Raw genomic sequence first — 26,566 nt, 5'->3', positions numbered from 1 at the left:
TCAAAAATTATAGATAAAGTCTTATAGGGTTAACAATGCTGATTGGTGTTGTATTATACATTGTTTGTGTATGTGTGGGTAGTACCCTCTTCAGAAATGTGACAAAACGGCCCATTTAAAATCATACACACCACAAATCTTTGCACTTTCTTTAATGTGAATATCAGCCATTCGACTCCTTAAAACCATGAAAGCCATGCAGTGAGTTGGCAGGAATCAGTGAGAGTAGACACGTTAAATGCTTCCAATATTGTAATTTTGTTAGTAAAATATAAATCTATACCCAGCACAATGGGTATAGAGTATAGAGGAGAAATGATAAATCAGACGAAAACAGTTTCTGGACACAGTGTAGAAACTGTGTCTCTGTCTGCTGCATGCTCTCTTCTCATCTGGAGATGTTATCTCAACCTGGTTCAAAATGAGTGGACTTATTATCTCCCTTTTTCTTTTTTTTAAACATAATGATTCAGTCATATCCAGAATTATTGGATTCTCTGGAAAAAAAGGCAAAAAGCTGCATCAGTATTAACATATGGACAAAGTGTAGACTAAAAAAAAAAACTTAATGTTTTATTTATTTATATTGTCCATAAACACCTACACTGAAGCTGCCGGTAACACATTTTGACTTAAAAGAAGCCCACAACCAATAACAAGTAGGCTAATAAAGAAAATCATAAAGCTGCTGACTCTGTTAATCTTTATGAATGATGGTTAAAAATTATGTTCTCACTTTTAATAACACGATTTAATTCAGGAAGACATAAAAGGCTTAAATTAAAGATCTGCTGTTTAAACCATCGAACACAACTAGTTAACCTTCTCTTGCTGGAAACTCTGAAGCCATCAGCTAGTTTCACAAATGTAAGATGATAAAGTAGCGTGGTAATAAAACAGCGTTTTTTATTGATGTGTTTTCATCATTTTATCATTACTTTGTAATCATTTAGCATGGTCACTGCTAACTGTTGGACCATTTACCATTCATCTCTGATAAAGCAGTGCAGCTTACCGGAGCTTCTATCATCATCATCCATGGTGTGTGTATTCATATATATATATATATATATATATATATATATATATATATATATATATATAATTTCTCTTTGACCCTTACATATGATTATAACTAAACTTGAATTTTTAATTTAGGCTTGGTGGGGTCGTAAAGGTCGTAAAGGTTACTGCAAATCAAACAGTTGAGGCACCTCATTCCGTATACATGTAATCTAATAAATGGACGAGTGGTACTGTACCAAAATGGCCTAATCAGCATGTCCGACCTAGCAGCAAGCAGCACTGGATGCGGCGTCTACGTATATATCCCTATGGCTGCATCCACTGGAACCGAACCAAATCGGGTTTAAAGTATCTCACTGGTTCAGCCTCGTGTCAATTTAGAAAAGAACCAATGGGCTGCAAACCAATGTGTTTCATGGGCTGGTAGCCAGGACAGAAAGTTATGTGCTGTACAGTGACCCTGAAGTGTCACAGCAATATAAACACCACAACACGAATATAAAACCCACAACACTACACAATTAACTGCAACATGAATACAGAAGCCACAGCACAACACAATTAGCCACGACACAGCACAAAAGCTGCAATGAAAGTCTCGCCCCACTGGAGGTCTCTTACAAGGACAAGTAGTTGAATTGGAGCAGAACTTTGCTGCCCAGAGCAGCTGAAAAGAATCATAAAATCAGCAGAACTTGTTTGAGACCACACATTAACATTATTTGTCAGGTTGGAACATTTTTTTAATTTTTTGGCAAATTGACTAATTTGTTCGTTCCACCCATGTGTTTAAAAGGGCCGTTCTAGCATCCAGCAGATGCCCCCGCTGGTGGCCCGGTTAAAATGGAGTGAAAACTCCGCCCACCCAGCTTGCCTGGAAGATAAATAGTGAGGACCCACAACCTCTAACAGGCAATAACTCTGTATTCACACAATATAGTTAACATTTATAATAGTGCATACCTAAATGAATAAAAAATATTTTCTATTAGTGTTTTCCTCACGTCTCAAGCTTATTTCAAAAATAACTTGCTTCTATCCAAATTCTGAAGAAAAAAAGAAGCGCCATAACTTCTGTTGCAGCTTTTGTGTTGTGTTACTGGTAATTGTGCAGTGTTGTGGCTTTTGTATTTGTGTTGTGGCTTTTGTATTGCTGTGACTCTTTAGAGCCAGCGTAGTCCCTGGCTGTGTTGCTCATTCCACAAATGCACGATCCTTATGGCGAATAACAGACGTTATTTCTCAGATAGGCTCTTAATCACATCATTGATGACGCAATATTTCTACTTTTATTCCTTGATCACTTATGGACTTTAAATCAGTCGAATGCATATGAATGCCTCCCTAAACAACCAGTGTTGACCTCTCCAGTTTAGGTGTTTAATTCTTTAATCCTGTAGACAAGCGTTTATTACATCACCTGAAAGGTTATTTCTGTGTTTAGGTAAATGACTCCCTTGCTGAACCACAATGACACAGTTTGTATTCAGCCTGCTTACATGCCAGTCATTCATTATTCATTCATCGATTCAGTCATTCATCTTTAGTCTCTAAGGTGGAGCAGAAAGGTCACATGATCTTCAATACCTTCAACAGTCACCCGGCATCCATTTGCTCTGCCAAACTGTACAAACTCATTTTGAGTTAAACATGTAAATGAAGGAACCAGAGGCCTCAAATTTAAAATGGATTATGATTCTTTTATTTTTCTGGACTTATTTAAGGCCTCACAGTTGAGTTGAATTACGTGACTATAAGCCTAAAAAGAGACATCCCCCGGTGGACAGAAAAGTCATGCCTCAGCAAATCTAAGGAGGAAGCGATGAAATCTCCTCCTGCAGCTGTGACACACACTTGTGATGGCCACGACTGACTTAAAGAGGAAACTTTCAGCACATTTACACACCAAAGTAGCCCAGTCAACATCAGTTTAATATTTAATCATAAAACTCAAATCCCCAGCATTCAGAAATGTGAGGTTATTTACACAGTAAAACATGATGCAGCTGAAGCAACCAGAAGCACTAAATCTAAATATTTAGAAAAAGATTTAGTTTATAGTTTTAGTTGATATAAGGTGTAGATAGTTTCTATTACCATGATGAGCAGAGACGCTGTGATAGCCAACATAAATTTTATGCTATCAGGTTAACTATGTTGATGGATATATGCATACAACATTAATTTTATTTTAAAAACATATGCTGGTGTGTGTTTGTTAGAAAAACAGGTACTAACCAGTCCAGTTTCCGCCACATAGGTGGGCAAACCACTGACCAGGGCCCAGTGATCAGCTGCAGGATTGCTTAGGGAGAAGAGAACATGACAACCAGTTAAATAATCAGCATTTTAGCAAAATCTGATTTAAGAAAAATAAAAATAGATAAAGAGCCTTACTTTTTTGTGTGTTGTCATTAATCTAAACCTGTCCATTGTACAGTTGCAATTAATTTACTAAAATAAAATTAAAAACAAGATTTCAACCTCATCGATTAATGCATGATTTCATTCTTTTCCCTCAAATATAATACACCATCTTATTAGCCTCTGTTATTATGCTGCTGTAGACCTGAGAAAGTGCAACAAGTTTAAAGTTATGTACATGGACAAATACCCAGGAGTTCAGCTAGTCAACAGGCTAGTTCAGAAATGCAACACAGACGCTGTTTACAACTAAGGACTGAGCAGACTCTGCTTCTTAAGGAAGCCAAGATCATTCAATGTCTGCACCAAGATGTTGCATATCTTCCATACAGCTGTTGTGGAAAGGGCAGTCTGCTTTGCAGTCATCTGTTGGTGCAGCTTCAGAGTCAGAGACTTAAAGAAGCTGAACAAACTGAGCAAGAAAGGTGACTCTGCAGTCGCCTGATTGATTCCCGGCTTCCCCAGACTACATGCAGAAGTGTCCTTGGGAACCGAACCCCATGTCGCCTCCTGATGTGTCAATCGGGGTATGAATGATAGATGAGCACTTTCTATATAAATCAATACAAACACTATATGAAAGTGTGTGTGAATGGGTGAATGTGACATGGAGTGTAAAAACACTTTAAGTGATCAACATATGACTAGAAAAGTGCTATATAAGTACAGTTCATTTACTATCTTTCCCTACTAAGGAACCACCTAGGGATGTAAGGGGATGGTGTCTGGTCCAAAGAATGTAGTTGTAAAATGACTGGTTAAATATGTGCATGCAACACAGCAGCCAAATCACCATAAAAAAAATAAAAAAAACTTGTTAATATCAGTTTAATATCATACAATCAGCTGGTATTACTAAACACACAAAAACACAGGAACAGAACGGTGAAACACTGACTTGTCTACCACTTAACTTCTGGTTGTTACAGTGTTTCAACATCTCTGTCCATAAGAAAAAGCCCTTTGTAAGGGCTTTAAATTTACCATAAACCTCACAAAGTTTCAGGAACCATTTATCAGAATGTGCTTATTTTATGTTAGGTACAACTTACGGTATGACTTTAATGTCCTCTTTGCCGTGGAGAATGTAGTCAATGACTTTATAGAAGATAACTTCCTGGAGAACACAGAACAGATTAACAACTGTGCTGTGGCAGAAGTACAAAGTCACTACGGTTTCTCAATGCTCAATGATTACACACACTCTTTATAGAGAGATAGTTGATTTTACTAACTTCATTTTCTAAGATCACTGCAGGTGTATTGACATTCTTAAAACACACAGGAATCTGTCTTAAAGTAATTAATTTAAAAGTTTGATTGATTGAAGTGTAAAATCTACTAATGAAGCATCATTAGTTTGAAAGTGTTACTGACAGTGGCTCTTAGAGCCTTACCAGAATCAGTCTAAAGACTCAAGATGTTTTAAGGGTAGAGCAAAGCCAATATACTTTCATTAGGAGCATGGTTTAGCTTATTTTGTCTAATGGAAATCTGTCACCTATCTTCTGACTGCACCAATAGAAGAAGGCGCAAACATGCCACCAACACTGGGAGCACTGAGAACAGTGTTCAGCAGAAATGAGTACTGGACAGAAATGACGACTAAAGTAATAGTGTCTGTAATAGCAGAGGCCAATATTTCCTTACCCTGCCATCAGGAGTCTTGGGTCCATCATAAGGTGGAACTTCTCCCATCAGAACAGGCCACAAGTCAAAGAACTCCTATGACACACATACACAAAGAGAAAGTCTGAAGAGAGGTGCAAAACAGCTGATACAGCTGCTTCTTTTTTTATTTTCAGATACATTTACATGGAACTTGTAAGTCCCATCCAGAAGCAGCATTCCGCATGAAAATGCTAACTCCAGCAGCCTCTTAGGCGTGTGCAATATTGATGTCCTGTCTGCAGAAAATGCAGAGTTCTCAAAAAAAAGGCTTTAAGTTTAGGTACTAGTTGTGTTTATTCTTCTTTGTTCACAAAATCCAATACCGCACCATCTGTGCAGCCAGACAACATGTGTTCGTTCTCAGAAAGCAGGTGTCTGGAATCAACTGGCAGCTGCTTGTAATTAGATGGCAGTCACAGCCGATAAGTTGTATTCATGGTCATGTGTTACTTAACACAAAAACATGGGATACTGATCAAAGGGTGGCGTTTTATTAGGGGTATTCTTTTATCAACACATAACATGAGAAACTGGAGGTTAGACAGAGAAAACTCAAAGGAGTTTAGATAAATATATTCTCCCAGAAGATAAGGAGAAAAACGAAATGGACAAGAGCAAACCAGATAGGAAAAAAGGATCAAGCAACAGATGCTTTTAGTTTATAATTGGTTCAAACAGACCAGGATTTTAGGTTTGTTTCTGGCTTCTGAGGACCGGTTTCAACTAATTAACTTTTTATTTTCCCCTGCATTTACATTAACGTTCAAGTCCAGTTAAATTTATTTTGGTTTAATTTTGTTAACCAGTTATCCTAACTTATAGCTTTGTGTAAACTGAAATGGGATGTTTAAGAGACAGGTGAGAGGTATATGAGGTTATGTTCTAATAAATACACAAATTAAAGCATAAATAACTTAAAAAGATAAGCTGTAAGAAAAGTCCACTGTCTTACAACTGTTTTCAAGGAAAAGTATCCAAAGACCAAAACTGGCACGTGTACCAGATTGTATTAAGATTTATTTCTGCTGGATAGTTTAAAGAAGTTGCTCACATTTGGAGTCAGACTCTAGTGGCTACACAAGGTTCTGCAACATGGTGATTTCACTTCTTTTTTTTTTTTTAAACCAGTTGATGGTTCAGAACCAGTCCAATACTGGTTATTACTGTATAAAATTTTAAAACCTACTTTCATTTTTCTTATGTGAAAACTGTGAAAAGCATATCTCTAAAATATATGTTTATTGAGTAGAATCCATTAACAAAAGTATGGGACATTTAACACTTGTGTGTATAAATAAAGTTTTGAACAATGGATAAATTTAAACTTAAAGAGACACTGTAAGCTTCAAATCAATGCCCATGCTGAAGCTAACTTTTTAAATAGTATTCTGTCTTGGGTTATGGCACCACATTGGCTCTGGATTTATGGTGGTCACAGATTTTATTCATTTTTTTTTTTTTTGGTCTAGTTGGTCTGATGTAGCTGGTTCTTTGTCAGCTGACACAGAAAAAGCTGGTTCTAGGACTCCAAACCAGCACTGGAACCACTTTGGTTGAAAAAAAAGAAAAAAACTAACGGGACAACAGTGATGGTATCTTATCTTCTTGTGACTTGTTTTGTCTGTTTTCCATCTGATCCTTCTCTTAACAGTAACTAACCTTGGTCTTGGTCATATCCAGGAGGCCCACAGAGTAACGGTCACAATTAAGAAAAGCCCTGACTGTGTACAAGGCCTTGTGGAACTGCCTCTCAATGTCTGTCAGCTCCTCAAAAACCTTGCTGGCCGACCACAGCAGAACCTGGACAATAAAACACAGAAGAGTTGAGATTGTCAGGCTAATAACCATCACCATGAGTTCAGTGTGTGGGCATTATGTCACAAATATTAAAAATGTAGCTTCCATGATAATTACTCTTTTCATTTCCACAACTGCGTGCTATTAAAAGGAGGGATTTACAGTTATATCAGAGGGGCTTTGCTATAGTCACCACAGAAACCCATTTTGCGATGTAATTACATCAGTAGGTTGAAATAAGTCAAAACTATTTTCTCTCCCTTCTTTAATGAGGATTAAAGAGTCCTCTGCCTACTATCTAGTTACCTTTAGTCAACTCTCCAGTTTTTACTTTTTGAATCATGTCAACTATGGTTACATCAAAATTCTCAGATCAATAACTTTCTAATGTGAGATACAGAATGAAGAACTGCATATAAGTGAAAATAGCATGCAGGCAGTAGTTAGCTATGTGAACATACAAAGCTGCAACACTGTGGTTTAGCTAATCACACATGATGCACATGCACAAGATCCTGCAGCATGAAGATGTTTCACCATGTATTCGACTAAAATCTGTAAATGTGTGTACTTTGCAAACATAGAATAAAGAAAGACTTGGTGAGAAAGGTGGTCAAAGCTAAAAATTGAAATAAATACAATAATTGCAACATGCAGGTTTCTCCCCTCCCTGCTGCGGTGGCCATCATGCACACCCCGACTTTTCCAGTCCCTGCAAACTGTTGAAGTAACAGTGATGGATAAAGGTTACAAACTCCTCCTGCCTCTGACACCAACTTCTCTAAAGCTTCTTCAGCAGCTCACCTTATGCTGTATATGCTGAACATCCTTACCTGTCCTCTTCTGGTTTCACCATTGTGCAGATAGCTCAGGTGGAAAACTCTCAGAATCAGGTTGGCGAAGAACAGATATTTATTAAGAATCTGGAAAAAAGAACAAACTTTTTACTTATTTAGTATTTTTTGGGTTTCCTCTTGAGCAATGACTTCTTTCATCAGATATCAAATCTGAAATAACATATATGTACTTTCTAAGTCTAATGTTAACTGTCCATTCAACATCTTATTACATTTACCCAGTGACGTGCGGTAAGGAGATGAACCTCACTGCACGTCACTGCATTTACAATTTCAAAAGGTTTGAGGGCTTAAATATTTCCTTTGCCTATGCAATCTGCAATGAAAAATGTCATTAAAGCAACAGATAGTGAAGGGAAAATGTTATTTTTCTTGTACTCGACTTGAGAACTTTTTGGTGGACACTTCAGGACAGCTTCATAAGCCTTCATGCTTGAGATAATTAAATCCAACAAAACAAAAAAGTGGTTTATGTGCTGTAATTGGGCTTCATATTGTAACTGGTTATTATTGTGCAGCTAAATATGTATTAAAACAGCTCACACATAACAAGACTATTCTGGCAGGAAGGAGCTGGTAATTATTCACATCTTATTCAGTCCTTGTGATTGTTCCATCACATTGGCCAAGTCCCAAGTTTTCTAAATGGCTCTGTAAGCTGCTACGTGGAACACAGTTGCATAGTGACAATCAGGTATTGACTGATTGTATATTATCCTTTTTTAAACAGATTCATATGAGAACTCACATAATTCTTTGATTGATTTATTGTGTTGTTAACTTCTCTGCTGCTGTGTTTTTGTTTCATTTGTTCCCAGGTCCCAAGGCAGTGTGAATAAAGGTTCCTCTTTTCTCATCAACTGAATGAGTTCAGTTACCCGGACTTGCTCTTAGACTGCAGGTTTACATGTAGTTCCGAAAGTTTCTAAAATTAGAAGCAAAACCTTCTGCTATCAGCCTCCTCTCTACCTTTAAGATTAAGCTTCAAACTTTGCTTTTTGACAAAGTTAATAGTTTAGCCTGGAATGAATGACACTTAGACATCACTTTAGATATACTTCTATAACTGCTGAAGGGCGTCCCATGATGCACTGAGCTCCTCTCTGCACTCTTTTCTTACTCTTTATTCTCCATAAATATATAACATATAAAGTTGTTTTTCTCTTTTCTTTCCCAGCTGGTATCTCTAGCTTAGAGATGCTTGTTGACCTCGCTTTCCTCAAGGCAGATGGCCTTCCATCCTGGTTGGTTCAGCTGGAGGTTTTCCTTTCAGTTTAATTGGAGTTTTTCCTCTCCACTTTTGCCCACCACCCTGTGAGTGCTCAGGATGGGGGTTGAATCAAAAAGACGATTCTGTACAATCCAACGGTTTCCTTAGCTAAGCCTTTTTTCATGTACTGTCTTAAAATGAACATAATTCTTATTAATTAGACTACTGTGGCTTATATAATTAGTTTGGTTTGATTGGATTATAATTAGATTAGAGTTAAATAATCTGAATTGCATTATAACAAGATCAGACCATCTGTAAAAGTGCCTTGAGACGATTTTGTTGTGAACCGGTGCTCTGCAAATAAAGCTGAATTAAACTGAACTAGTCTAAAGCACCATGATGGCAGACAGACAGACTTAGGGAAGGGATGGAATTTGCCAGAAGCTCCCTCATATGGGTCAACAACTTCTGTTTGACAGAACCTGAACAGACGGACCTTTCTGAACAATTCCTCTAGAGAACTGGAACTTTGGATAATCTCAAAATAAAAAAAAATATCCAAACTGTATCTCTAAATGTAATCCAGTATTTTTCTTTCCTAAATATCTTAGCACCACTGTGTCTTTGGGGATTAACTTATTGTGTAGTTTACTTTTTATTTATAATGTTATGCCTCTTCGTAGATGTAGCGTTAGAAAAAAAAGTAGAATATGGAGAGATTTAGAAAAAATGCGGGAGACCTGCTTCATGTAGGCACATATGGAGTAAACCAGGCACTCTGTGAACTTTAAAGACATTACATGTCATGAGAGTCCTCAGATTCAGGCAATCAAAACACCTCTGATCAAAGAAAAATCTGGTTTGACGTATAGCTTGAAAAATGTAAACAAAGCAAAGATCCGTGAAAGGTAGGAAACATTTGATATCTACTGTTACCTCTTGTTTTTTGAGCTCTAAGATGGTTAACAAAAGCTGAAAAAATGACTTCATATTGAGATGAAGTGAAAGAGGATTTCACGCTACCTCTTCATCCTTGGCTGTGAAGTTTGGTCCATCCAACTTATTGATAGCCATCATGACAGCCACCATGTCTTTACCATTCATAATGGGGATGGCGAGGATGTTCTTGGTAACATACTCAGTCAGCTCATCAACAAAGTTACTAAAATGAGGGTTCTAGGAGGAGAAACAAGTGAAAGAGAGATTAGAGATTAGATTGTTTTCATGACCAAGTCTTTGTCACCCTTTAAAAGACTTAGACTCCAGATTCAGCTTTGATGAACACTTTGCTCTCATCTATAAATGCTGCAAGGGAAGGCTTTTGATTATCCACAAACTCAGTGCTCTCCCTGCTGCGCTCCACCTCCTTCTCCAAGTCATAAATTGTGTTTCCCCAAGGGTGTAACGGGGTCATTAGCTGCCAAGAGGAATAAAACCTGCATAGGGACCAGATGTAAGTATGACAAGGTCTCAGTCCTTGTTTAGGTCTTGTTTGCTCTTTTTTAAAGGGATATAATATGCTTTTGCAGACTTTATGTTAAAGAAAAGCAGGAAAAACAACACATTTTATCTTAAACGATCCTCTTCCTCAAGATGTCTGTAAACAACTGAAAGAAATTCCACTGTGGTCTAAAGTGTCTGGACAAGCAAAACAACGCTTAAACACACTGCAAGGACAACCTCCAACTGCATGCCAGGACATACAATGTGAGGCAGAAAGAGGCAGTAGTATGTGCGATATAAAATACGGAGTAGATTTATTAAAAATAAATGAATCAGGCAAGAGATACAGGTGTTGATTGCTCCAAGCCTATTTGGTGTGTATGGGCCTGGTGAAGCCACAATGCAAGAAATGGATGTGCACTTCAGCTGCAGTCCCAAAAACTGGCAACATGGCACATTTCCACAGGGCTGTGCAGTAGTATAAGTCTTAATTTGTGCTTTAGAATAAAGCTACTGTGAACCAAACAGAAAATAATGATTTATTCCCCTGATGCACTATCCACTCATAAGCTTAATTATAAAGGTAATAGCTTTCATTGATAAACACGTCTCACACTGCACTGGGAATGAATGAAAAGCTGTATTTGAATGTGTTTACAGACAGTAACAGATATTTCTAATGTGCACCTTAAAGTTTTAAAAGCAATTATAAAGAACATTCATGAAATTATGCTTGGCCAGGCACTCCCAACAGTACCTCAAACCAGTACTGTTTACCCCTGATCCTGTGGAGGAAATTTAGATTTTTAATCTCTAAAGTTCTCTAATGAGATTTCCTCTCTTGTTTGCAGTGTACAAGAAATCATGGTAGAGAAAATATGTTTTTATAAGGTTAGTCTTTCTATAGAGTGGCCTGAAGAGTAGTACCAGTGTGGGAAATAGGAACTTAGCTATGAGGGAGACCAGGCTGATCCTGGATACAAATAAACTCATCCCAAACAGCTGGGTGGCATGACAAGCTGTTTACAGCTTCAACTGAAACATATTTTCAATCAGATTTTGACATTACATTTAAATAAGAAATTGGTATTTCATTTATGGTATAGCTTATCATTCAAATCTTGCTGCTGAGTTTTCCTCGGTAGTCTATGATCACGCAGGTGGAAAATTTAGACATAAATAGAAACTGTACACTGCTTAAATATCTATTCAGGGCACACATGTTCATGCATTCTTCCTTGGCTAATTTAGCTTCTCTGGTTATGACACATTAAATGTATTTCGAGCCATTTCTGTTCAAAAAGATGAGGAAAGCAAAACAATAAAGTGTAGAATAGATTAAAGGTGTGTTATAGTGCTGAGTCTGTGAAAATGGCTCAGGGCATATGTGACCTCCGGGAGTAATCTGGGATCGCTCTAATTCAGGACAGATTAACTGGCTCCATGTACAGCCTCTCCACCTTCCTCGAACACTTATTCGAGATGCACATGCACAGACACTATGAATAATCAAACATAAATGACTAATTTACGCTAACTCTGTAAAATATGTCAGTAATTTAATTCACTTTGAAGAAGGGAAAGACAAATGAGGACGGGAAACTGAGGCCAGTTCTTAGTCACTACATAATCCCCACCCACAATACAGGAATCCTGACAGGTTGGCCAGCCTGTGCTAGATTGGATTGGGATGGAAATAGCAAGCACAGAGACAGTGATTTCCAGTCTGTGCATTACTAAAAGGCCATTCTCTGTGCATTAGCATCACAAAGCCAACCAATTATATGGAAACATTAGCTGTTCCTTTGCTGCCAGTGGGGAAACTGAGGCTTGGAGCCTTTGATGGTTCCAGCCGCCACATTTCCCATCGCGCTTTCATGCGTTTGTCTGAGGCTGCAGCTTGACGGACTGAGGTTTGGAGAAGCACGATGTTTGTTCTGTCATGGCTCACAGTGAAGGCAAAACAAGCAGGCCTGGCAGCAGAATTTGTAGATAAAAAAAACAAAACAAACGGGAACAATCAGCCCAGGTCAGTTTTGTTCGTACATCAGCAGGTGAGCTCTCTAATCTCCCATGAAAGGATGTGATTGGACTGATACTGAGGAGTGCTTGTAATCCATCAGTTATGTGGAGTGAGCTGCTGCTTTATTAAGTGTAAATGTCACAATAACACTTTGGGCAGGTATGAAGGGGGGGTTGGACGTGAAGGTAGAGGATCTGCAGCAGCATGATTGGTACATGAGAAAAAGCTCGCCAGCTATTTTCAAATGTCAAAGGTATTGGCTATAATGAGATTGAGCTGGCTTTGGTTACATGGAATTAGATGAGATGGCACAATGGTGTCATGTCGCCCTCTGGTGGTCAAACAGCAACAAAACAACACTAATTAGAGTTCTTCTGTTTCTTCTAAACATGATATGCCAAGATCATTGTTTAAACATGAATACATCCTCTGTGTGAGTCAATTATAGTAATACAAGATTTGATCTTTTTTTTATACCTTGGGTGGGAAAATGACAGACTATAGTGATATAACTGGTTATCTAAAATCAAAACACAACTAAGCCTGTGTCAGGTGTGTCTACCTGTGACACATCAGGAATGTTGACCATCTTCTTGCTGGTGGCTACATGCCCCACGATGCCCATGTCCAACGGGTACACAATTTCACTCTCAGGTGGCACCAGGCACTCATCATATGTTGAATCTTTATGAACATTGAATAACCTAGAATTACACAAAAAACATATGAAAGTTATAATTTAAGCATCACTTCTTGCCATTTTTATTTTTCATGTAAATGTTATTTATAGTGTTGCCTTTTGGGTAAAACTTGCTAAAAGTAAAATGCTCTAAATCATGCACTCCTGAGTGAGTCTGCTAACAATTTTAGCTGCTAGCAGCACTGTGTGGCTTCTGTAGCTTCCAAAGGGACTGGAAATGTGGAACTGCACAAAATTAAAGATTGTGAAACAGAAATCAACTATCATTTGAATAAAATTATTTTTCTACATACAGAAACAGACTAAAACCTACTAATTTGAAATCTTCTTTTTTTATGTAAAGTGTTTGTAGTTCTTTCTCAAGCTACATTTTTTTAGGTATGTGTTCTTTTTTGCTACCAAATCTTCATCTACATCAGTGAAAGTACTGTTTAAAGACCTGGTGGCCAGCTCTGCCACGCCGTTCCTCTGCCGGTACATGAAGAGACTCATGCGGTCCGCCTTCAGCATGAAACTGAGATGTTTCATGAGCCTGAAGACAGACCTCTCCATCTGCAGGTTGTCCTGAATGTCCCGTATTAGGTCGAACAGGATCTCACTTTCGTCCACCATTGTCAAGTCGTGAAACTTGCTGATGTCCACCATTGTTTTACGGTTGCCATCCAGCAGGTCTGAGATGACTTTGGGACGTAAATATCGGTCATAGAACTCTTTGGCGAACTGAGGGTTGGCATCCAGGAACTGCTCTGCTGCTGCTGCGTCCACCATGGCTGCTGCTGACAAGGAACAAGTTTAGAAGAGGATTTTATTGCTTGTGACTAAAAAAAGCTGATTTGTACACGATCACTTTTATCATATTAATTAAATCTAAGTTAGCCTAATTTAGCCATCATCTTCTGTATTTTGAATAAGATCAAACTCTTTAGCTACTGACGCTTACATTTTTTCACACTGACATTGTGTACTGAAGTTCATAGCTGGACAAGTTAACCTTACATTTGTTGAGACAGGTGGAATCAAATGGGTTGATGCAACATAAATAGAAGTGATGTGAAGCCAAAACAATGAGCAAAAAGATGCTGAAAATCTCATTAAAATAATGAGCTGGTATTAGTTCTCTGAAGGTTTTCCATTTACAAGCCAACAGACATGAGTTTGCTGTGTAGGTATTCAACTCAAACTTTATATGATTCACTGAAAACCTGTGTTTTCAGTACAAATAATAACTATAACCTCTAATTACTGATCTATGATATGCTTTGAAACACAATCCGAGTTCTTTTACTTGTCAGATGCCGTATAAATTGGTTAATTAATTTAATACTTTTGTGTCAACATTTCCTCCTTTTGGAACAGCTACACTCTTTCCTGTCTAAGACACTTTACATAAAAATGTAATTTAAGTTACGAATCCTAAAAATAATGTGCAAAATACATATTTCTCACAAATCTAACAGATAATATTAATTAAAAGCAAACTGCCCTACCTGTTCAAGTTCTTGTATTGTCCCCAGGAAAGTGTGTAATCCCTCTGTCCTGCTAACCAACCCAACTGCAGATGTCTGAGAAGAGAAAAGGGATTACCTGGATGGTTTTAAGTAGTCATGTGTGGACATAAGCCTGCATCCAATTACAATGCTGGGATTACGGTACTGCCCAATGTTTAATGACACTATCACAGACTCCTGTCTCTGTTCCAAAACAAGACTCTGTTAACACCGTTTAACTGTTGTACAGGGTTATAAAAATACTTGCTGCATGTAGGCTGTTAAATTAACATAGTGTCATTATTTATTGGCCAAAAACCTTCTCATTTATTTAGGAAAAGAAACCTCAAACCAATTTATATAGTTTTACTGAGACACTTCTGTGCAGAAGAAATAAACATTTAAAAATTAAATGACATGAAAAATGCTTTTAAAATCCCAAATGGAAATAGCAAAAACAGTGGAAAAAATGTGAAAAATAAAACAGAAAAAACCAAAACAAAACAAAACATTGCAGGTTGAAAACATAAAACGATTAAAGAGTGCAAACTGTTTGTATATAATCTTTCCTGCTTGGAGAATCTGCTTTTTATGCACTTGTGTTATGCTTTTTTCAGCTGTTAATTATCTCTTTGTGTATGTTTGCACCTGATTGCTTTGTTTTAAGCATTTTGAGTTACTTTTGTCTGAAAAGTGCTATATAAATAAAGTCAGATTTGATTTGATTTGATTATTGATTGTTTAAAGAAAATATTTCTTGTGAGGTAACTAGCTTTCAGAAGAGATGAAATATTTTTACTTTTTGGAAGGTTAGCAGGTTTAAAGTGGCATTACTGAGCTTTGGCAGCAGGTTTACATAATTGCTCTATTATCTTCTCTTTCTGTTCCTCGCTTCATTCGATAGTGTCCTCTTGCATTTTTCTCCTGAGTCATCCACAATGCATGTTAAAAAAAATAACCAGTGTGTTGATATCTGGTTGGTGGTGTGTGACACTGTGATGTAATGTGTCACATGATGTCACATGATGTCACATGATGTCACATGATGCGGAGAAAAAAATGTTAAGTGTAGTTACCTGGTCTCAGAATGCTGCAGGGCAACAACATTGCTAGAAGTATGCACAATGAATGTCTGTGTGCCATCAAAACAAGACAACAGTACAGAGTTTTAAGTTCAGAAACGTAGTATTACTGTTAAACTGCACTCTAATAATCTCTAAAGCTACTACAGTATTATCTTCATATTTTTGTTACTGTGATCTTTACTTACTTTGCAAAACAGAAAAGTTCATCTGGTTTTGTCCTTCAAAGTTTTCAGACAAAATGTCAAAGTGGCCTCCAGATGAAAACACTGCAAACATGGATTGCTGTAAACTTGTAAATTACAGATATTTAGACCGACTGATTTTAGAATTCTTTTTAAAATCTTGGTCTCAACCTTCAAAGCTCTTCATGGTCAAGCTCCTCTTTACATTTCCAAGTCAAGTCAAAGTCAAAGAGGTTTATTTGTCACATGCACAGTTATACATAGTACAATTGTACAGTGAAATGTGTATTCTGTACCTGCACCCTTTAAGAATAGAAAGAATAAGCTAAATATTTATAAAATAGAATAAAAATAGAATAGAATAAAAAAAGATAAATCTTTTTTCTTTTAAATAAGATAAAAGAATAGCAGCATACCTATGTATATTTACATACATATTTACATGTGCAAATAGGAGTGAGAAGTGGCTTTTGTTTTGTTCAGTGCTCAGAGTTGAGCAAGCGGACAGCCAGGGGGAAGAAACTCTTCTTCAGCCTCTCAGTCTTAGTCCTCAGGCAGCGGAAGCGCCGGCCTGATGGCAGTGGAGAGAAGAGAGAGTGTGCGGGGTGGCTGGGCTGACTGAGGATCCTCTTAGCCCTTGACCTGCAACATTCCACATAAATGTCCTGCAGGTTGGGGAGAGTTGTTCTGGTGGTCCGCTCAGCTGCTCGGACCACCCTTTTTAGGGCCAAGAGGTCCTGCTTTGTGCAGTTCCCCATCCACGTGGTGATGCTCCCACACAGGATGCTCTCAATGGTGCAGGTGTAAAAGTTGTTGAGCACCCTGAGAGGGAGCTTAAAGTCTCTCAGTCGTCTGAGGAGGAACAGACGCTGTCTGGCCTTCTTCACAGTTGTTGTGATGTGCTGAGTCCAGGTCGGGTCTTGTGATATGGTCACTCCCAGGTACCTGAAAGTGTCCACACGTTCCACCTCAGAGCCACTGATGAGGAGTCTGTTTCAGCCATATACGTCCTGTCATCCAAACAAATCTTTTCATGGTCCTTCGCTTTAGGTCTCGAGAGTACCGATCATTCCAAGCAGCAGCACCCAGACTGTGGAATAACCTGCCGCTGTCTTTATGTAGCTTGGACTCTGGATATTTTTTTTAAAAAACTACATTTTTATTCCAACAAGCTTTTAGTTAGACTTGGGCTGTTATGACTGATTTTACATTTTATACTTCTATTTTATATATTTTAGTTTTTGTATTTTATTTGGTTGTGAATTTTATAAACTTATTTTCTCTGTGATGCGCTGTCTGTGAAAGGTGCTATACAAAAATATTTTACTTGCTTATTTATTTACCTACAACCTGAACTAACTGGTAAAGCAGTGGCTTAAGAATAGGTGTAGATATGATTAATTTATTAGCAGGAAATAGCTGTATGTAAAGTAGTGCTCTGCTGCCACTTGAGAAGCAGAAAAATAACCTGCCAAGCAAATTTAAATAAGGTTTTAAATTGCTTTTCATAAAACAGCTTCAACCAATGGACTGAAATGGTGTTTGTGAATTCAGTTCAGTTTTTTAAACCATGTCCTGTCCAGCATCATGGCAAGCAGAATAAAAAATCAGAGAATCATCAGGAGTGCATATAGGAGAGATATAGAAGCAATCACCCTAGCATGAGTTGAGTAAAGGACACAGGGCAACCCCAAACAACCACCCACTGTGGGTCATCGCCTGCCCCAGTGTCTCGAGCCAAACAGCCTGGCAGCCAGGATGCCCCCAGCTCCACCACCACCTGATGCACAAACTTAGAAAAATACTGAATTCTAAATTAATCTAGTGAGATTACACATTAAATAAAAATAAAAGTGGTGAAATGATAACATATCACTTGATAATGTCACCCTTACAAACCACTCATCGTTTACTTTATCCATTCAGTTTGTGTGGGTTAGGTCCTCAGTAAATCTGTCAATGTTAGAAACTAACATGAACAGTGTTTCTCCCTCTGTTGCTCCCTGAAGCTCATATTTATATTAGGATTTAGTATCATTAGTATTCTCATAGAAAAAAAACATACTTCTAAAATACCTTACTTTTCCTGATGCTTGTGTGTTTCACCAGGAGGGGATGAACCACATACTTCAGTCAAGTCCTCACTCACGGTGAGATGAAATATGAGATGAAAGTTAAACAAATCAGCTCACTGGTGTGCAAGATAAAACCAGCTGAACTGGTTTCACACTTTCACTCAATGAAGAAGTACTCACAGAGCTGTAAATTGTAAACAGTACTGAACATTTCTGAATGTTACTTCATGAATTACTATCATTTAGGACGTGTTCAATTTTAAGGTCATTTTATAGTTCTTTGCTCCACCTGCTGTCAACTGCTCTTGTGACTCATAACTAATGAAGGATGGACTCTTAAGTGGATCAGACACTAAATGCCTCTGCAAATAACATCCATGTGTTCTTAACTCAGCTGTAATTTTGTTAGCATTAACAATTTAAAAGTAAACTGTACAATTCTGGTTTATACAGGGGTGTGGTGGTTGGTATTGTCACCTCACAGCAGGAAGGTTCCTGGATCAAATCTAAAATGTTTCTTTTAATATTAAAGCAGACACTGCATGCATTCTTTTAAATATGCCAAGCTGTCATCCAATACCTCTTAAGCAATCATTGTTGGAGTAAAAATCCTATTTTTCTGTCTGTCAAACTGTGTTATTTTTTGGTATTTTCCATAAATGCAACTAAAGAAATTGGAGCAAATTATTTGTTTTTATGAAGATCTTATTTGAAATTATGTCTTGCTAAGTTGTTGATTATGTGTGGACACACAACTTTGGTTCATCCCTTGTTTTATCCCATTTGTATGTTAAAATGACTCAGATCAGTGTTAAGTGCTTTAACAAACAAGACCATACAGTCTCCTGAAAATGTTCCGATGTGAGGACTGAAATGAAAATGAGTGAAAAAGCAGGTATTGTCTAAAGAAAAACTTTGGGAAGTCACTAAAAAACCCTGTGGGTTATTGGGTCAAAACCACTTCACAGAAAGGTCTGGCAGCATAGTTACAGAATATTAAAAATGAGAGGTGTGTTAAGGCTTTTGGACACAACTGTATGATCCTTAACATTTGAGTTGGTTTCTTTTTTTCTGTTCAGTTTCAACACATGGCTGAGATTTCTTCAGAGAAAAAGAACGAATTTTAGTGCATTGACAGCAGTAAACTGTTCACTATGATAAAAAAAAAAAAAAAAAAAAAAAAATCAAAGCCAAATATTAACTTGTATAAAACTATCATTACGTGTATGTGCCTTGGATGTTTTTTTTTCATCATTTCTGGAAAGCTTGTACACGAGTATTTCCTTGGGATGTGCATGTTTTACTAGTGTGTTTTTGAGGTAACTCTCCAAGACGCTAAACCCGCAAGTTGGTCTAGAGAGCGATCAGCCAGTAGTCTCGCACGTTCCATGCGCGTCATGACGTACAGCGCGGAGGGTAGCGTAAAATGAATCTGAGGCGGAATAAAAGTCGACCGTCGGAGGATAACTTCGCAAAAACTACTTAAAGACGGCGGTTGGAGCGCAGGTCAGTAACTCTGCATGCTAACAGTAATGTTTTATTCTCGGGGCAGCAAACTCGGACAATGGTTTACTTCAGTCTGTTCAAGTTTCCAGCCTCCACGTTGACAACTTGTTTACAATAGTACCCATTCATGCCCCGCTAAACGCAGTTCTTGCAATTTTCTGTTTCAGCTTTTAGATAGTTAAAAAAAGGTAATCTGACAGTAGATAATGGTACGTATAATCGGTAATGGATACGTCTATTTATCCTGTTTTTTCCATTCTGTTATAAGACTTCTTTATCCAACTTGCCTCGACGCTGAAACTCGCGGTTCCTGAGTATCTGCTTCCTAGTAAAGGCTTTTTAAATAGCCCCGAAGGCAGAACAGATAATATGATTAACACGACTACTCATGAGTTCAGCTGAAAAACAGAACCAGTTAGCTTTTTGAAACAACAGCACGGAAGACCTTTATTAAAAACATCTTACTGTACTGCCAAATTAAGCCTTTTTTAAAATGTTGTACCTCTGAATTTTGACCTGCAAAAATGAACTGCAGTTAAATTACTTTAATCTTGCATCCAACACTTTATATAATCACCTAAAATATTGAAAACTGTATATTGTGACGGTGCAATTAGACTGCCATTGTAACTTTCCTTTTCATTTTTTTTCTCCCAGATTTCTAGTTGTGGTGTTTTGTCCTTGGTTTAGTAGATATCAGAATTTATCACTAAAATGATGTGCTCATTTTAATCGTTTAAGGGTCACTTGAAGTGTAATCTGACCTGTATGAATAAGAAGCATCTTATCTCTAGTGTGATGTAACAAAATGGAAGAAATATTCCCTTTCAGAAATACAAAGTCTTGTCCACAGTCTCTGACCCATTAATATAAGTTTTCCAGTTTCACAGAAAGGTGGAAATATGAAAATGTACCCCAGCATTTTTAAAAATATATATTCAGATAGTTGCAGATAGTAGTTGTTTGACATGACGTGGGCGTAACCACCTACCTTTTTCCACATCACCACAGACACAGGCTCAGTCATGCATCATGGGGACGAGTCCTTCCCAGCAGAGGATGATGGAACAAAGTACGACCTTCAGCAGCCACTTATTCTGGAAAGAGTTGAGAGTGAAACAGAAAAAAAATGGCAAACCATCGTGTCTCATCGGCTGAAGAAACATTGCTCATGCACACCAAAGAAAGTAAAATCCAAAATACTAGACTTTGTCCCATTTCTGAGATGGCTTCCACGGTACAAGCTCAGAGAGTGGATTCTGGGTGATATTATGTCAGGACTTATTGTTGGAATCCTGCTGGTTCCCCAGTCCATAGCCTACTCTTTATTGGCCGGTCAGGACCCAGTTTATGGTCTCTACACTTCTTTCTTCGCATCCATCATCTATGCCCTCCTGGGCACTTCCAGGCATATCTCAGTAGGAATTTTTGGAGTCCTCTGCCTGCTGGTGGGCCAGGTTGTAGATAGAGAGCTGGCTTTGGCAGGATACCTCACAGAAAGCAGCAGTATCGGCGGTAACAACAGCCAAGTCCTGCTGGCTGGCCAGGGGAATGGAAGCAGTGGGGTAGTGTGTGACAGGAGCTGCTATGCAATCACAGTGGGAGCAACGGTAACCTTCACTGCTGGGGTTTACCAGGTAAGTGTGAGTTCTGAAGTACACTCGACAGAAATAATCCAGTCTAAGCATTATCCTGTGAGGCCTGAAGGAAGCTAGACAAGTCAGTTTGGTTTCATTCAGCTTTGTTTCAGTATATTACTTTGGTCAGCTTCGATAAAGTACTTAAACTTTGAACGTGTGTTTCTTTGAAATGCTGGTTTCCAGCCTTGTTTGGAATCTGGCATCTTACTCCTCCTCTTTCTCTCAGGTGTTAATGGGCCTTCTGCAGGTTGGTTTTGTCTCGGTCTACCTCTCTGACTCCCTTCTCAGTGGCTTTGCCACAGGAGCCTCCCTGACCATCCTCACCTCTCAGTTAAAGTACCTTCTGGGCCTGAAGATCCCAAGACCCCAGGGCTGGTTCACTTTGTTTAAAATCTGGTATAGCGTGCTCACCAACCTCGGAAACACCAATATTTGTGACCTTATCACCAGTTTGGTGTGTTTGGCTGTACTAATTCCTTCAAAGGAGCTAAATGACCGTTTCAAAGCCAAGCTAAAGGTAAAAATAATGACCTATACAGATTATTTTCTAGAATAGTCAGACAGAAACCAGACCTCTAAAATACATGTAGATATATTGGTTCAGCAAATCTTGTAAAAGTTGAACTAGCACACCCATATAATGTAATTGCAGGTCAAACTACACCTTATGTGTAGCTACTCTCGAAAGGGCCTAGGCATCTGCACATGCTCCAAAGTTTTATAATGCATCTTATTCACATATTGTTTCTGTTGTAGTTAGGCAAGGCAAGGCAGTTTATTTGTACAGCACATTTCATGTACAGGACAATTCAAAGTGCTTTACATAAAACAAAGGCATTACACATATTTAGAAATAATAAAAGGCATCAACAATTAATCAGAATAAAATAATAAATTACATTAAAATGATTAAAAGCAAGATAGTTAGTTGTAGTTTTATAAAGCATTTCCATACTGAAACTCAGAAAGCACATTTTCCACCTGAGTCCAAATATTAAACTAATTATAAAACAGCCAAATATGTTTTTTTTATGAAGTTGTTTGCAGTGGTTTTTATTAGATGCTTTAGTGTTGATAAAGATTTGATATAACCATGAACGTTGTTTTGATTTCGACATTGAGGGAATAGATTAGGGTTGTTTAAAAGAAAAAAAAGAGGCTTTTCTCTTTCTGAGTTGGGTTAGCATTGAATTTACTGTGTGATGTCAGCCTCAGATTGTTTATTGATTTTTAGTCTGCGTGTCTGTTTTTCAGGCTCCGATCCCTTTTGAGCTTTTTGCAGTGATAATTGCAACACTAGCTTCTCATTTTGGCCACTTCAACACAGATTATGGTTCAAGCGTGGCTGGCGACATCCCTACAGGCTTCCTCCCGCCTCAGCTGCCCTCATGGTCGCTGATCCCACATGTTGCCGTCGACGCTTTCTCCATCGCCATCGTGGGATTCGCCATCACTGTCTCGCTGTCGGAGATGTTCGCCAAGAAGCACGGCTATACGGTGGATGCCAACCAGGAGATGTACGCCATCGGCTTCTGCAACATTTTACCATCTTTCTTCCGTTGCTTCACCACTAGCGCTGCTCTGCTGAAGACTCTTGTCAAGGAGTCCACAGGGTGCCAGACTCAGGTATCGGGGCTGGTCAGCGCTCTCGTCCTGCTGCTGGTGCTTCTGGTTATTGCACCGCTCTTCTATTCCCTTCAAAAGTAAGCATACCACAATCTGTGACAGTCTAGTTATTTCTCATACACTCTTTAATCAGTAGTTAATAACTTCTGATGACTGTTAGTTACAGCTAACACGATGGTGTGACATAGCATCACTGTAGGGTCTGCAGCACTGCTACACCATGTCCAGAAGCCAACATTGGCTGTGTTTTTACGTTTCTTTTTTTGCTTTATTTTAACACCATAATCTTAATATAACAGTTAACTATGTAACAAAAATAAACTTTGATAAAACAAAGATTAAAGTTTAGGAGAATATTCGTCAGGCAGCAAACACACATGCCTTAACTTGCTGGTAGAGATTCTGACCAATTATGGCTTTTACCGTTTAAATTAGGTGCTAACTGCTCTTTTTTTTTTTTATCTTGTCATAACCAGTTACAGCAGGTGCTTTTCTCAACTAAAAGACAATTTCTTGAGATAATTCATGTTTGGAAATGAGAAGTGGTTCTTAAACATTTTACCTGGAAAAATAAAGGTGAAAAGAAAAAAAATATGAAGAGAAATTTAATTCCTGAAAACGAGCTTACATCAAGGATAAATAATGGCAGGAATAGCCACTCTCGGCTAACATAGGGTTGTGTAAATCACATACACAGGAATTGAAAATTTGGTAAGAAGAACTCTTAAGTATTACTCTAAAATGTATTTCATATGGTGTTGCACACAAAACAGATGTTAGATCAACAATGAAAACAAGCTTTAACCTAAAATTTAAAATTCAATGGTTAAGGTTCTAAAGTAAAAAAAAAAAAATTGATCTGTTAAAGAAATCAAAAGTTTTCTCTTTTTTTTTTTTTTTTTTTTTTTTTTTTTTTTTGTTGGAGGGGTTTACCTTTTTTAAAACAGGTTTCAAAGGTTTTCAAAAGTTTGACTAACAGATAACCTGACAACAGTTCAGGGCCTCAGCACAGTTCAAACACAGGAAAATGAGATTTATAAATTCATGTTAACATTCAGCTGCCACACTTAACAGATGATGGAATAAGGAATGAAAAGCAGGAATTAATAAATAGAAGATAAGTTAACGCCACATAAAGAGGCAACTTTTCAAGACTTCTCTGTATTTATATAGATATTTAGATAAAGACACAGATATTTATATGCTGCTTTTTACTGTACCTGGAAAGATAACCAAAGCGCTTTACATTATACATTCACCCATTCACACACACATTCACACACTGATGGCGGAAGCTGCCATGCAAGGCGCTCAGGAGCAATTTGGGGTTTCGGTGTCTTGCTCAGGGACACCTTGACATGAGCTCAACAGGCAGACGATCGAACCAGCAACCCTCAGGCTACAAGACGACCACTCTACCCACTGAGCCACGTCACCCCAGTTGTCACCAGTTGGGCGATGCCATGAACCTTGCATTACACTTACTTACTGTCTTAGTTGTTTTCTTTTTTAAGCTGACTGGCATCAATTTATTAGTTTGTGTTGTCAATGGAAGGTCCACAGACTAACATATTTAATCTATAGTATAGGATCAAATTGTTTAATTTTATTTTCTCTTCTTGTATGGAGTGCTTCCACATGGGTGTTACATACATGTGTGACTTAATTAAAACACAGTCGTTCTCCTTTTTCCAGATGTGTTTTAGCTGCCATCATTGTGGTGAACCTCCGTGGAGCTCTACGAAAGTTCACCGACGTTCCCCGCATGTGGCGTGTCAACCGCATCGATGCCTCCATCTGGTTAGTAACCATGGCAACGTCAGCACTGGTCAACACTGAACTCGGACTTCTTGTTGGGGTTTTTGTTTCAGCCCTCTGCGTCCTGGGCCGAACTCAGCAAGTCCAAGTAAAGGAGCTGGGTCGAGCTGCCACAAGGGAGCATTATGAATCTATGTCATCATACCGCGGCCTTAAAAAGCATCCCAGAGTGGCCATTTTCAGATATGAGGCCCCGATTTATTACGCCAACCACACCCTGTTCAAGAAGTCTCTCTACAAGTGCGTGGGGCTCGACCCCGTGAGGGAGAAAACACGGCGTATCAAGTTCGAGAAGAGAAAACTGCAGGAGTCTGGAGAAATATCAAAGTCGAAGTCAGAAAAGAGGGCTTGTAAAGAAGATGAAGCTGAAGCTACCGTTACCTTGATGTTTGAGGAGAAAGCTTCCCAAAGATTGCACAGCTTAGTGATTGACTGCAGCCCAGTCTTGTTCCTAGACACTGCTGGAGTGAACGCTCTGAAGGAGGTCCGAAAAGATTACGGAGAAATCGGGGTTGAAGTTCTCTTGGCTCAGTGTAGTACCTCATTACTAGACAGTCTGGAAAAGGGGGATTACTACAGCAGCAAAAAAGGTGGGGATGTAGGAGAGAACAAAATGATATTCTTCACCATTGCAGATGCCGTCCACTACATTCAAAGAATCTCCGCTCCTAACGGAGATTGTGACAACTGCTAAATATATAAAGTGTCTATCCAGATATTTATGTTTACATATGTGCATAAAACACCTCATCATACATAAGGAAACACCATGGTTGCAGATGTGCCTTGCTACAGTGGTTATCCATCATCACGGCTGTAAAGTCTTAATTAAATGCACTTTCAGGATGTTTATATCCATCTTACAGAAATGTTGCTGTAACATAAAGTACATAAAGTTTAGTGTCTGTTATTTAATGGGAAATGGAAAAGTGGAAAAAAAGATATTCGCAGTGAGACTATGCAGACCAATCATCTCTTTTAATGACTGCACCCAAGGATGCAGAGGAACAGCTTTTGAATATAAATGTTATTACTATTTGTTTTGAGCTAGAGTTGGTAGAATCAGACCCTAAAATTTACACAACAAAGGAGAGAATATGAAAAGCAAAATCTTGAGGAGGATTTTGTTTTAAGGATTTATTTTATTAGATTGACTGGCAGTAGTTTTTCCAGTTAAGATGCCGACATTTAGCAAAGTGCAGGGTACCAGTGTTAATTTCCATTTGTAACCCAATTAGCCTTGACTTTAACATGTCTTAGTCCTGCAGGGGTCTAAGGAAAAAAGGTTTGGTGGGACCTGAATCCATCTGTAAGTAGGCCTGTCGTGATAACAAATTTTGCTGTGCGATAAATTTTCTCAAATTATTGCGATAAGCGATAATATAGCGCAAAGTGATAATGTTGTAATTTTGAGACCATTTTTAACTAATACGACAATACCATATTGCAAGTACACCCTTTCAAAGATCAATAAACTTTAATTTCTAAAGAACATTTTACACTGGATCCGGAAGAAATTTAAATAATAAAACAATAATAAATAGAATGGACTCTAACAATGAATGAAAACCAAACAACCAAAAACAACAAATAAAGTCTCTGTTCTGTAAACAAAACTGCCCTTCAAAAAATATATTAAAAAAAGAATTAAACATGGGGCTCAGACCAGGAAAAACCTGTAAAACTGCCAGTTAGTCCCATTTAATTAAAAAAAATAACTAGGAAAAAAAAATACTACGCATAGTTGCTGTTTGTGAAGCTGAAATATCTCCCCTCATCACTGCGTGTCAGACTGACCCATGAGCAGTGAATGAACCGCTGCTGCGAAGCTTTTTCACGTAACACCGGGACACCGGCCCAAAACTAATGCGGCCCACTGGGAATCCTCCCGAAACCTCTCGATTATCTGGCATTGCTCTTGATGTGTATTTCAGCGTGAGAAATTGGAGATGTGAGAGCGTGAGAAGCCACTCCAATGCCAATGCGTGAGTGT

The 26,566-nt window shown here is 38.2% G+C and overlaps 2 protein-coding genes across 4 annotated transcripts in view; one reads left to right on the top strand and one right to left on the bottom strand.

The window, feature by feature from the left end:
* Nucleotides 1-14,718, bottom strand: part of pde6a (phosphodiesterase 6A, cGMP-specific, rod, alpha) — a 36,602-nt gene extending 21,884 nt beyond the window's left edge. For 2 of the 3 annotated variants that reach the window (XM_041990361.1, XM_041990363.1), the window contains exons 1-9: nucleotides 14,642-14,718; nucleotides 13,594-13,927; nucleotides 13,017-13,158; nucleotides 10,012-10,164; nucleotides 7,752-7,841; nucleotides 6,781-6,921; nucleotides 5,101-5,175; nucleotides 4,503-4,567; nucleotides 3,265-3,331 (exon numbers count right to left, since the gene is read on the bottom strand). In XM_041990361.1, the coding sequence (XP_041846295.1) occupies nucleotides 3,265-3,331; nucleotides 4,503-4,567; nucleotides 5,101-5,175; nucleotides 6,781-6,921; nucleotides 7,752-7,841; nucleotides 10,012-10,164; nucleotides 13,017-13,158; nucleotides 13,594-13,922 (1,062 nt within the window). In that variant the 5' untranslated portion in view covers nucleotides 13,923-13,927; nucleotides 14,642-14,718. Of the gene's footprint in view, nucleotides 1-3,264; nucleotides 3,332-4,502; nucleotides 4,568-5,100; nucleotides 5,176-6,780; nucleotides 6,922-7,751; nucleotides 7,842-10,011; nucleotides 10,165-13,016; nucleotides 13,159-13,593; nucleotides 13,931-14,641 lie in introns of all 3 variants that reach the window. The other variant, XM_041990362.1, reaches the window with a different exon arrangement.
* Nucleotides 14,719-19,392: 4,674 nt separating this feature from the next.
* On the top strand, nucleotides 19,393-26,087 carry slc26a2 (solute carrier family 26 member 2). The gene is made up of 5 exons (XM_041989339.1): nucleotides 19,393-19,489; nucleotides 20,501-21,126; nucleotides 21,356-21,646; nucleotides 22,384-22,832; nucleotides 24,451-26,087. Exons 2-5 carry the CDS (start codon nucleotides 20,515-20,517, stop codon nucleotides 25,265-25,267), a joined length of 2,169 nt encoding a protein of 722 aa, XP_041845273.1. The 5' UTR covers nucleotides 19,393-19,489; nucleotides 20,501-20,514; the 3' UTR covers nucleotides 25,268-26,087.
* The last annotated feature ends 479 nt before the right edge of the window (nucleotides 26,088-26,566 follow it).

The sequence above is a fragment of the Melanotaenia boesemani genome, chromosome 7, assembly GCF_017639745.1.
Source record: "Melanotaenia boesemani isolate fMelBoe1 chromosome 7, fMelBoe1.pri, whole genome shotgun sequence".
Lineage (NCBI taxonomy): Eukaryota > Metazoa > Chordata > Actinopteri > Atheriniformes > Melanotaeniidae > Melanotaenia > Melanotaenia boesemani.
This window is presented reverse-complemented; position numbering and strand designations above follow the sequence as displayed.

Excerpts from the sequence above, each read along its gene's own strand:
- slc26a2 (XM_041989339.1), top strand. The coding sequence starts at position 20,515 with ATGCATCATGGGGACGAGTCCTTCCCAGCAGAGGATGATGGAACAAAG. Across the intron at positions 21,127-21,355 it reads TCACTGCTGGGGTTTACCAG|GTGTTAATGGGCCTTCTGCA; the intron begins GTAAGTGTGAGT and ends TCTTTCTCTCAG. Across the intron at positions 22,833-24,450 it reads CTCTTCTATTCCCTTCAAAA|ATGTGTTTTAGCTGCCATCA; the intron begins GTAAGCATACCA and ends TCCTTTTTCCAG.